Here is an 11,969-nt window from a genome sequence, read left to right on the forward strand (position 1 = left end):
TATATATATATTATATTTTATATATATAATTTAGTTTTCTAAATTGTATCTTACGTTTTACATTTATGTAACGTATAACTTTGATGAATATAAAATGAATAATTACGTATATAAAATATATTTTCAAATTTTATTTAATTTAATTCATGTTTTCTGAAATATTCTAACATATATTTGTAATATATTATAAATTTTAAAAGAGAAGAGAAGTCTCTGATTTATTACAAAAGTATGTGCAGTACGGACTTACATATGTATGTATATATACATCCCATAATTGTGGACGTTCTGTCATTCGATGCTTAAGTAGCGCTTGAAAAGTAGCTCTTTTATAAATATTCTAGTAGTTCCATTTCGTATAATTTATGCTTATTGTAATTGAATTTTTTCTGTTTCGAATATTTTATTATTTTCTATTTAGTAACAGTTAACAATTTTTGGATGATATCGTAACCTATACTTGCATTTCTTCAACATTAATTTTAGGATTTACTTTTTAGCACTTAAAATTGTTATGATTTAATTATTTTAATACAGTTAATTCCTTTTTATTGCAGATATTTTGTTCGCGTTAGTTTACAAATTTCGGTATGAGTACTACATTAAGTTCAAGGGCTGAACAATATTTCTACAGTATAAATCCATTGGCACAAAGGATAGGAGAAGATATAACTGCAACTAAGGAAGCTTATGAGGGTTTATGGAATACATTAAGCATAGCTGAACGGAATCAAGCAATTAATGAAACTATTATTCAGCCGGAAGTTGCACTAAAGTATACATTGAAGAAACCGGAGCTTATTAAAGAATTACCAGAGTGGTACCCAAAATTACGTATCCAAACAGGAATGAAATATGTTATTGACGAAACTGGTTCTGTAAGTATTATTATATTTGTAGTTAACATCAGATCATAAACCATATCATTTATTCTTTGTCTCAACATACAAATGTCAATTAATATTTAGCTGTTATAAATAAATATATAATACTTTGAATCTTGAGTACCTTACTACTTATGGTTTATATGTGTTTGGGTTCAAAGTATTAGTTCAAAATTTGTTAGATAAAGCAAATTTTTTTACTATGACATTATAGACATTACGATGGCGCGATGAGCATTCAGCTCCATTTTCATTCATGACTCAATCACAAATGAATCTTAGTATAATAGATTCAACAGATGATGCAAAGTCAAAATTAATAAGAGCACAATTTGGGGAATCACCACATTTCTCCACTCCTGCAAAATCACAGAGAAATAATACAAATTCTCTTAATGATCCATATACTTCATCTCATGCAGTTAATCGCTTTCAATCTGATTGCTTTTCAAGTAATATTTTTGAAGATGAACAGTGTAATAGTTTATTGAAAGGCAATGTTGATAATGATCATTCTGAAAGTATATTTGCTAAACTGATGAATAAAACATCTTTGTTAAAATTACAAAACAATTTGGCAGATGATATGGAAAGTTTAGTCAGAGAAAGAGATTCAGATACTGATAAAAGTCAAACAAATACATTAGTAGTATTGTCACGTACAAAATCAAGTGACATTAATGAATCAACAGCATTGTTAGAGACTCCTAGTTCTTACAGTAGTTTTCAATCTTCTCAATTAAATCAAGAGGAAGAAGAAAGAACTATACCAAAAACTGGTTTTGAATTTCTTGATAATTGGTAGATATATTAAGATAATTGTTTCATACAATTATATTTACATTAAATTTGGTACTATTAGTTATTAATATAAGGTTATGCTAAATCGTGTTTGTACAATCTTAGTTCCTAAAACGGCGATGTTATGTTGGTATTGATTATGAATATTACTTTAAATATTTATTTTTTAAGGTATATATTTTAGTATTTTTTTAATGACAGTTATGATCTCAAATTACGATGTAGTTGCGAAATAATTTTGCTATACAAAGTGTATTAGTTACACAAAGAAAAGCTTAGCCAGGAGTAACCTGTATGCATATCCAGTACAGTAAAGATTTTATATAATATATGTAAATTTTTGATTACTATAATGCAGAGATGTTTTCATGTGTAAGTATTATGTATAGGAGTTTCAACGTATATACAATGAGATACGAAAAAAATATAATTGAAAACGTTTAGAAAAATACTTTATAAATCTTTTGATAGTTATTTTATACTTGTATTTTGATTTAGAGACATTTTTACGATTTAATATAGTGATGTACCTTTCTAACATAATCGTCAACCTTCATTATATGATCATAAAAGATTATCAAATATGTAAAGAATATTTAATGGAAGACTGAAGAGGCTATTTCATGTAATTCTCTTTTTATGTTCATATTTGGTAAGATTTATCATTAACTTATTTCATTGATCGAATAATATATTTTATATTTACTATTTTGATACATTGATTAAGGATGTAGTCTTTATAAAATAATAACAATAGTTTAGAATAATTACTATTATGTACTTGCTCTCAGTTCTTTCTTAATTTTCATGAAAGACGAATCAACGAACAAACACGTGTATGTTTTGCGTAAGACGGTTTGTGTTTGTGTGTTTATGTAGAGTACATTATACAGTATTTTAGAAGCGTTTATTATGATATTTAAATACATTAATTCACACAATATAGATGTGTTTTTCAATGGATCTAGTCCGTTAAGGTTTATTCCTTTCTCGATGGTCTTCCTAAAGTTCCAGTCTTTATGTGGTCCAAAAGCCTGAGAGCCAAACTAGTAGAAAAAAATATGAAAAAATTATTATACATTTTTTTCTGCTTAAAATTTTCAAATGTACTATACCTTCTGTTCTAGGAGATTGAATGATAGTTATGTTTTCGTCTCCACCACCAATTTGTGCAACTTTTGAATTATTGTAATAACCAAAGATATTTTTATTCGCTTGTGCGATACAATAAAACTCTTCTAGGTCGGTCGATCTTGTTAACCTGGCTTCTGATTCTTTCTCGAAGGGTGACACCAGTATCAGATGCCTTTTCGACGATGCTCGGACTGAAACTGAAAGAATTCTTTTATTATATTTATTACGAAAATGAAAACAATATTAAAAGGATCATTTTTAATGCCCTATTTTAAATTATATGAAATTAGAATATTTACCACTTTTGTCGATTTTATCACCTGATGCACCCTTAGCTGTGTTTTTCGATTCACGAGATAGTTCCTCAGATAACGTGGTCAAAGTTTTTGAGAGAATACTTGATCGACTATTTTTATCGGGTAAGGATTGACCAAGGATACACGATTTTTTTTTAATCTCAGTTTGTATAGAATTACCTTGTCTTTGTAGAAAAGAATCTAGAAGTTATTGACTAATCATTATGAGATTATGAATTTATTGCTGTATATTTTTTAATCATTTTGACTATATAGAAATAACTTTGCAGGTAATTAACAAGAAAAATCATTAAACCTTCTTCCTTTTCGGCCGTATTCGTGGGACTACATCTTCCAAAACCGGAGCAGTTTTGTCCGCCAATACAATTTTCTTCTACCAAATTTTTTTTAGTATCCTTGCAGATTTTTTTATCGTCCATCAGTACACGCGAAACCGTGCCATCTTCTTGCACATTCCCGCCACAATACTTATATTGTTCCATTGCCTGCTGCTCAAGCTCCTACAATGAAATCGATTCTCGATACTTTTATATCGATTTTGTTAGCAGGTATTAATTTCGATTTTGACTTTAATCGTATTAGCGGTATCGGAAGTTGGAAGCTGTTCATCTCGATATGTACGAATAATTTTAACCGGTTTATTAAATTAAGTTCAACGATTCAAGGTAAGTAATTATAGGAATAAAATATTATACTTGGTATTTAAGTGCCAAGGATTCCTCTGAAGTTCTGTACTGTTCCATTGCTTGCTGCTCTAATTCGTCGTATCTGATATCAAATATATTACATATACTTGTCATTATTATTAATTATTACTAAGGAAATTACGTAACGAAAAAATATTATATGCAATTTTTGCCAATATTATTTTGTCATAGAATTTATTTTATAAAGGATATAACGAATAGTAACTGGTAGTACCTTTTTTCAAACACATTTTCCAAAGTAACTTGATTCGCTGAGGCATTGGTTAGAACGTCTCTATAAAGTCTTCTTCTATTTCGAGTATCATTCTTATCCCTTTCGCCGATTCTTTTAGCATTCATTCCTTGAACTTCTTGTTTTAAACGTTCGCTGCTTCTTGCGCTGTCCTTTTCCCTCTTGGAACTGCATGCCTTTCTATCACTTTTCACCTCGAAGTTTCTTAATTCTGCCACCAGGGGGTTAGTAGTGGTAAATTCTTTCACTTTCGACGAACAACCTTTGTCCAACCATTGAATGACTTCCGATTCGGACTTTGAACCTCGATTTTTCCCTTCGATCAGATAAGAAGGCTTATGTTGCGAGCTCTTCGGTGGACCGCGATGAGCCTTCATCGCGTTTTTTGTCAATAGTATTAAATTTTTAAAATCGACTCCATGGTTTTTACGCTTTTGTCCCGTTTCGTGATATAGTTCTATAGGGTGCTGATAAACCGGAATCGGTATAGGATTCGACTGTAAAAACTTCTCTTGTACCTACAATATTTCTTCGATTGATCATAACCTATATTTCGATAAAATATTTGTTTCGATTCCAAATGATCGTTGTATTTTTACCTGCAGGGGATGATGGGTAATAGTAGTAGCCCGCAATGGTTGCATGGAAGTGCATATCGGCGTTGAAGAAGAACTGGATATTTGTATTTGCGTTGGTGGCGAAATCCTTTGGTACCATTGATGCGGTGGTCTAATGAACGTCGTCGCATCGGTGGCTGACAGCAGAGGTATACCCGTACTCTAGAATTTACAAGTCCTATTTTATTTTTTATTTTTAATATTCTTTTTGCCTGCATCCATCAGGTTGAACGTCTTTTGTGGAATATACGGAACAATTTTCGACCGGAGATAGAACAAGGCTCGTCGAATAAGGCAAATTAATATTTTAAACCTGGTATATAGGTCCAGTATTTTCGTAAGTTCTGTTGTAAGGAAACAATTCGTTCTGGTAACTCCGCTCGTTAAGCGACGGAAAATATTGTACACGATTAACGTTCTGTTCCTTGTTACTGTTGAATCGGGGTACCGGTACTTTTGGGAAAAATTCCGGCACTTCCGGGCTGAGAACAGGCGGTAAATGCTTTCTCATTCCATAAGAATCCGTTCTTGCTGATTGGCACTCTGCCCTGAGTATCAGCGGACGATACTGAACAGTGTAATAGAATTGTTGCTGGCGTTCCATGCTCTGACAACTCTGCTCCCGCGGTTGTTGTAACTTGTAGCACTGCAAACGCATTTTCTGCTGGAGGTATTGCTGCTGAGCGTTGCTACCCACTTTCCATAAATTTCGAACTGCGTTGCTACTTATACGAATGTGCAGCTGCATCTCCATAGAGTTTTCGATGGTGTAACGTTGACACTCGTAATAATTATCCAATTTTTCGGTAGAATCTGACTCTTGACAGACATCGTTTTTTAATTAGCAAAAATCGAATAGAATTTCTAGTTAATTTCTAGATTATAGCTAGTTTGTTTTTTTCTTATCTTTTTTTTTGTGGATTCAAATTTAGAAGAAAGCAGTGGTACGTTAGTTGATCGCAAGCGTATTACCGATCAGGTTCTCTTTGCTCGATTCACGATTTGTCCTGATCTTCTTCTCTGTCGGGCTCAACCTCTGCACGTGTTGACTGTGCAAGTCTTCCCAATGCAAATTGAAGCCACGTCCGATCTTAGATGCATCGTCAGCCTCCGGTAATCTTGTTGCCGAGCTTTTGCAACATCAATTTCCCACGCGAACGTTACCACAGAACGTTTGAACATTGGGTTATATTTTCATAACGTTTAAGGATAAAAGCTAACAATTCACGATTCACAATTCGTGGTCCATTCGAAGTTAACCAGGCGAAGTGCTTCTCGACCTCCGGTAGCATCCATGGTTCGATAACTTCGGTCCAACAGAAATTTGATAGAGAAACTGGAGGCGAATTGTCGTCCGATTTATACACGTTCTCGCGTTCTTTCTGGTATTCATAGTTGCCATAGCTGGCCAAACGGGAATTTGGAATAACGTCGCGAACACGTTTTGTTCGGTAGGTACCATTTTCTTTGTACTTCGCAGTCAATTTATAATTCTATTGTGAAACAAATCGTAAAATTTTGTATTTTTATTTATTTATTTATTTAGTTTGGTATATTCTTGGCATGTTCTAGCGTATGGAATAATGAAAGATGGATGATTCAGGGAGCTCGCGAACATTTTACCTGAATCGTTAAAGATTGATTCAATTTTTGGAAGGGATCTTCCTTCTCGAAGGTCCAAGCTTTGTCAGCGATTAGACTAATGTTCGCATAGGCGCTGTTCAAAAGCTCTTCGTCGTATGACGGGAATGAAGATATCATTATCTGAACATTCTAACCGGTCGAGTATAGTTTAGTAACCAATTAAATGATGTATCGATAATTCTGCTATTACGTCTATTATCTCTCGTTCGCATCGGTGCATTCGCAAATAGTCATTTAACCGTTCTGTCTTCGAGACGAATATCGAAACGATGAAAGACTCGAAATATGTTCAGGACAAAGTCTAAACGTCTCTCGAATATCTTCACGTTTATCGAAAAAATACCAACGGGAATATTTAGATAACGTACCCGAAAATCACGACGAGAAAATCAACGGGATAGGAAATAATAAAAATAGGTCGATTATTTCTTTCATTTTTTTTTTTTTTTTACAAATGTCTTTTTTATTACAAATACGATCGATGATAAGGTAGTACACGCATTTCATTCACACATTTTGTACAGATCAGGCATACGATATATACAACCGACAATTCGCGTAATTTACAAAATTTTGACGATCGATGGTATCTCACGATAGTCTATGATAACGTTTCGAAACTTCGTGAAGAAAAGAAAAATCAGTCTGGCAGTTACACTTTGTCCAACGTTCTCGATGAAATCCTGTAAAACACGTAAAACACGGCCATTTTACGGGACCTTACGAGAACGTTGACCGAGTGGTTGTAGTCGTGACACGACTACCATAAGGAACGCAAAAAGCGTAAAAAAAGAAATCGATGCCTTCCCTTTACGTCGTTTTATATCGTTTAATTCACGATTTGCTCAATCGTTCGATATTGTGCGACTGTATCGAGATTATCTGGCACAGAGCGTCAATATACTTTATATACAGGAAACTTAATACTTAATAGTTATTTATAGTGGCGATACAGTCGCACAATAGTTTCTCATCGGCGACGAGTTCTCGATAGAACTCGTGGCTAATTGCGAAAAATGTATCGCGATTGCGACCCCCGATGTACGCTACAAGTTCGCTGAGACTCGATGAAATGTACCTTCACTGTTGCCTCGTATCTGTAGCGGTAGTTAGAGAATCTCGTCGCATTTGGAAAAATCCCGGATTATTTACAAATTCACAATTCTATCCCGGCACGATACGCAGATCCGTGACGATCCTCGAACCTTGCGACGTCACTCGAATTCTTGTTACCATTCTTCAAAAACGGTATTCGAACATCCTTCCGTTATTATGGCAAGACAATGGTTTACTCGGTACAGCACCGATTCATCGAACGGGGCCGTGAAGACGCAACGAAATTTGCTTATGTACCTAAAAACGTCCGTTTCGTCGTTCTATTCGTCGTGCTTTACGTTTTTATGGCTTACGTAATTGGCAATTTAAAGCGTATTCCATTCGCGGTGGTATTTTGGTTATTCATGCACACTTTTATCGAGTACCTTCGCAAGATAAAAAATAGAAAAAAAAATATATATAGGCACCATTGTGTCGCAGCTCTTTTCAAGAAGTAGCTAAATGTCCTACTAATTGTCTGACGTTGAAGCGCTTTTCAGACGTACTCCTCTGATGGCTTAGGTATACTAGCTGGTAATCTAAGCGTACTTGGAACACGATTGGCACTGTCGGGTAGTTCCGCGATGTCGATAAACACCCCGACCAAACTGTCGAAGTTCAGTCCCCAATTCAACAGATAGTCCCAACTCAACGCGGTCGTAGTCGTGGATGGCGATCCGCTGTTGTTCGGTCTGTACAGTCCTCCCATGTGCGTCGATAGGTCGTCGTCGGAGGCTACCAGAGTACTGAGAGATCCACGGAAGGAACTGTCGAAACCGTCGTAATTGACATTGGGGGGCAAGGGTGGCTTGGTCGTCTGAGAGGACTCGTTGCTCCGTTGATTTACTTCTTCGTCATCTTGCTTCGCGAATGGGTTGTCCGATCGTTTGTCACCGACTAACGAGGTGTTGTCGTATTCTGAGCACGTGAAACTGTCGTTGCCGCTTTCGTCGGTCGTTGACGAGTTCCTTCGTTCCAGTCTTTCGACTGGTGGAGTGTGTCGACGGTGAAGATGCAGAGGACCATGCGTGGGTGGTCCTCTCGCTTCACTGGAGGAACTTACGGCATCTAAAGTGGAGACGAGGCTAGAGGTTCTTGGCCTCGAGTTCAGTCTCTCGATCTCTTCCGCGGTTAAGCCCATGGGACCCGAAGATACGTTGTTCACAGAATTTTCGTTGTTCGACTGAGGTGCCTTGCGACTGGCCGTTGAACCAGACAGTTGACTCATGATCGGGGAATTTAGACTTCTTTCGCTGTTAGAATTCAAAGCGTCCTTTCCTACTCCACCGGAGGAAGACGTAGTCGCCAGAAGAGCACTTTGCAGAGGTTTGCCACTTATGTCGTGTAACGTTAGTATTCTTGGTTGCTGAGCGGATAGCTCGCTGCTAGGCGACAGCCTAGCCAATGGAGTGCTTTGTAACAGTTTTTGGGTTGGTCCCGAAGGCTGACTCACGTTGGGAGGTGGTAAGGCCCTAGGCGGGAACGGACCGGTGTGTCTGTGTTGCTGTCCCGTATGCTTATGATGGTTGGTGTAATTATTAATAGGAGGAGGAGTGGCTTTATACTTCCGCATGCCATCCCGATAGCCTTTGTAATGGTACACGATATCGATATCGCTCGGCGCTATAGAACTCGCGTTTTCCAAGTCATAATGCTCAGGCATGTCGGGTTCTGGATTATGTTCATGGGAGTGTAGAGAAGTTTGAGCAGGCGGTGGGAGAGGCGGGTGTTCGTCTCGTATGGGTGGCGACTTTGTTACTTCTCTCTCGATAATGTCCGGTCTCTGCGGTCGATGCTCGGTGGTCGCGTTGATTTCGCGTTCTTTGTACCTCTTCGAGATCAATTCTGGCCCCATATGACCCACGCCTCGTAGATCGGACGTGTCAGAGATGTAGGTATTCTCGTGGCGAGACATTAAATTATCGTTACCCGTTCCGACCAATGGATTTCCAGTCATTATAGCGTTCGTGTTCTTATTTACCACCGATGGAGCAGATTTTTCTTTGTTTTGTCGTCTCAGACGGAAAACGATGAAGCTGACCAAGATGGCGATTAGCAGGATGACGAAGAAGACTATGACCAGGGTGATTCCTATGCTCAGAGGATCGGCTGTGGCTGCAGCGCTGATCCCAATTGGTCCTCTGCATCCGGTGCTCACCTTTGCGTGGTACAGTACCTCCTTGAAGATCGAGCCAGATCCATTGAACGGCTGGATCTCGTTGTTGATGGTGAAGTTGGCCAAACAACCCTCGAAACTTTTTGCGCCAGCGCTATGAGCGTAATACAGGTCTTGGCTAACTCCACCGATCGACAGGACAGATAGGTACGGGTCCAGGAAATCGTGGACACCGGCAGGGTCTAGTTCTTCGCCCATTTGAACACCGTCGACGAATAATCTCAAGCCACGGAAGTAGGAATGTAGAGTCAGGTTATGCCAGTGACCGTCTGCCAGACTTCCTTCGATATTCGCTGTCATGTTCACCGGCGACCCAAGAAGAGACGCGTAAAACAGTTGACCATTGCGAAGCTGAAACATAAGACATTTATGTTACAAATCTTAAGGAACAAAATTATATGATTGCTTTTTCATTTCAGGTATCGCAGAATGCTCCTTACCTCCACCGATGTGAAGTGTTTATTAGTTGCAGCATAGATGAGGATACCATCAGATTTAACTGTTCTGAACATTAAGCAGATGGTTTTAAACGGTGACGGCTGAGTCATAAGACTGGTATCTTCACTGATAGTCCGTTTCGCTCTAATCTTATGCCACATAGTCGAACCTCCATAAAGATATTCTAATAATTGCATTCTTCTGTGTTTCTCCGAAATCTGCAGGACAAAGGGATTATTTTCGTTGATCCCGGGTGAGAAGCAAATGGGAAGTTAAGAATTAAAGTATTAAAGATTTTCACGTACTTTGAATTCGATGTATCCACCCTCGCTCAAAGTAATCGGTTCAAGTGCCCCTTCGCAATTAGGAGCTGTCAACGAGCCGCATTGGCAAGTCACTTGATGCCACTTGTCGTAACATTTAGCGTTTAACCCACAAACGGAGGTGGACTCCTTTCCACCTCTCAGACAAGGATTGTTTTTCGATCTGATACACGTGGATTTAACCCCACGCGATGCCAGAGGATTCGACAGGTTCAGAGCTCTGCCGTTGATGGAAACCGAGTGAACGCATCCGACGAAATCATCGGAGTGTACCTGTCCTGGTCTCTCGAGTACTGGATCTGCGTTTTCGAGTCCTCCCACCAGAAGTGGATTATTGTTAAAGTTCAGAGTTCTACGGAAAGCAATTATTCATTTTAGGTACACGAGTGTATTTTAAAAAGTTAATATTAAGATGATACTAAGAATGATACTAACCCAGTTGGTCCTACGTCGTCCGCGTAGCATGTGCCATCACCAGGTCTACAATCGTCGCAAATATCTCCGTGCTCTCTACACATGGACACGCTCAAGGACACAACCCTTCCATTCCTGGTGGCTGTCACTTTCCTCCATTCTCCATCCGATACAGAGTTCTCTGTTTTTATGGTAATCGAGGTAATGGCACTTCTTGCACCTCCGTACGAAAATACCACTCTTCCATCCACCAATTCTAGAACTACAAAGTCTGAACGTCCTCCGGCTTGAGGTGCGTAATTGTACAGTAATAACGCGTCTGGTTTCGTCGTTGCAAATACAATGGTTATGTCGTTTGTGTTTGAATCCAAGGCTGGGAAGGCCATGTAAGACAGTTCTTCGAATCCAAACGTGGATCGTTCGCAGTGTCTTCCATAGCGACCCTCAGGACAACTGCATCTGTACCTGGATTATTGGATCATTGTTGGATTAATCATCGACGAATTTTTGGTATTTTTGGTTTATTAGGTTCAATTTAATATGTAATCCACGAAAAAACTTACCCAGGTTTTTCTCCCACACACAAACCTCCGTACAGACAAGGATTCGGCCTACAAGAGTCTGTGACTGCCTCGCAATGGTTCCCTCTGTAGCCAGCTCGACACAGACAGAAGAAACTGAAACTGTCAGGACTCTTCCTGCACGAACCACCATTCCTGCATGGATTGCTCGCGCAAGCATCGCCTCTTTCCAGTTCGCATAATTTCCCCTCTCGATCAATCGGACAGGTGCACTGGAAATCGTATCCCATTCGTCTACATTGTCCTCCCTGAAAACAGTAAAGTAGGGGTTATTTACACTGTAGGAGATGCAACGGGGATACGAGGGACACCTGTACTTTCGGTGAACATTTACCAATAAGCAAGGATTCGGAGAACAAGGGTCTTGTCTTCTCTCGCATCTATCGCCGGTGAAACCGTCGCGGCATTTGCATGTCATCTCGTGCATCATTCTCGGTGATGTGAGAATCAGTGCTTGGCTGTCGGTGATTCTCGCATCGTCGTAAATGACCAACTTGTCGCTGCAAGAGCCTCCGTTCTCGCAAGGTATTTGCTTGCACGGCGAGTAACCGATAGTGAAGATGGTTCCCTCGAGAAGCGATCGAATTTTGTCTCTATTGCGGTTCA

The 11,969-nt window shown here is 38.6% G+C and overlaps 3 protein-coding genes across 3 annotated transcripts in view; 1 reads left to right on the forward strand and 2 right to left on the reverse strand.

Moving 5' to 3' along the window:
• Positions 1-293: 293 nt before the first annotated feature.
• Positions 294-1,689, forward strand: LOC108546519 (uncharacterized protein C1orf198 homolog). The gene is made up of 3 exons (XM_017898612.1): positions 294-374; positions 558-878; positions 1,099-1,689. The coding sequence occupies exons 2-3, from the start codon at positions 591-593 to the stop codon at positions 1,687-1,689; spliced, it is 879 nt and encodes a 292-aa protein (XP_017754101.1). The 5' UTR covers positions 294-374; positions 558-590.
• A 1,469-nt stretch (positions 1,690-3,158) lies between these two features.
• On the reverse strand, positions 3,159-6,453 carry LOC108546441 (uncharacterized; the record flags this gene model as incomplete). Its single annotated transcript, XM_017898505.1, has 9 exons — positions 6,316-6,453; positions 5,914-6,185; positions 5,665-5,822; positions 5,006-5,511; positions 4,675-4,854; positions 4,058-4,593; positions 3,832-3,904; positions 3,432-3,636; positions 3,159-3,316 (listed from the first exon to the last, which is right to left on the reverse strand). Coding segments are annotated over exons 1-9 (2,226 nt in total), but the record flags the coding sequence as incomplete, so codon positions are not given.
• Positions 6,454-7,598: 1,145 nt separating this feature from the next.
• The window catches only part of ft (cadherin-related tumor suppressor fat), a 72,633-nt gene continuing 68,262 nt past the window's right edge, over positions 7,599-11,969 (reverse strand). The window contains 6 exon segments of the mRNA XM_017898528.1: positions 7,599-9,958; positions 10,048-10,263; positions 10,351-10,720; positions 10,804-11,247; positions 11,346-11,611; positions 11,698-11,969. Of these exon segments, the coding sequence (XP_017754017.1) occupies positions 7,928-9,958; positions 10,048-10,263; positions 10,351-10,720; positions 10,804-11,247; positions 11,346-11,611; positions 11,698-11,969 (3,599 nt within the window). The 3' untranslated portion in view covers positions 7,599-7,927.

The sequence above is a fragment of the Eufriesea mexicana genome, unplaced genomic scaffold (genome assembly GCF_001483705.2).
Source record: "Eufriesea mexicana isolate 0111107269 unplaced genomic scaffold, ASM148370v2 scaffold654, whole genome shotgun sequence".
In the NCBI taxonomy this organism is placed as follows: Eukaryota; Metazoa; Arthropoda; class Insecta; order Hymenoptera; family Apidae; genus Eufriesea; species Eufriesea mexicana.

What these genes read in the sequence shown, in the direction of transcription:
- LOC108546519 (XM_017898612.1), top strand. Translation starts at nt 591, where the DNA reads ATGAGTACTACATTAAGTTCAAGGGCTGAACAATATTTCTACAGTATA. An exon ending in TTATTGACGAAACTGGTTCT is followed by an intron (nt 879 to 1,098) that starts GTAAGTATTATT and finishes ATGACATTATAG; the next exon opens with ACATTACGATGGCGCGATGA.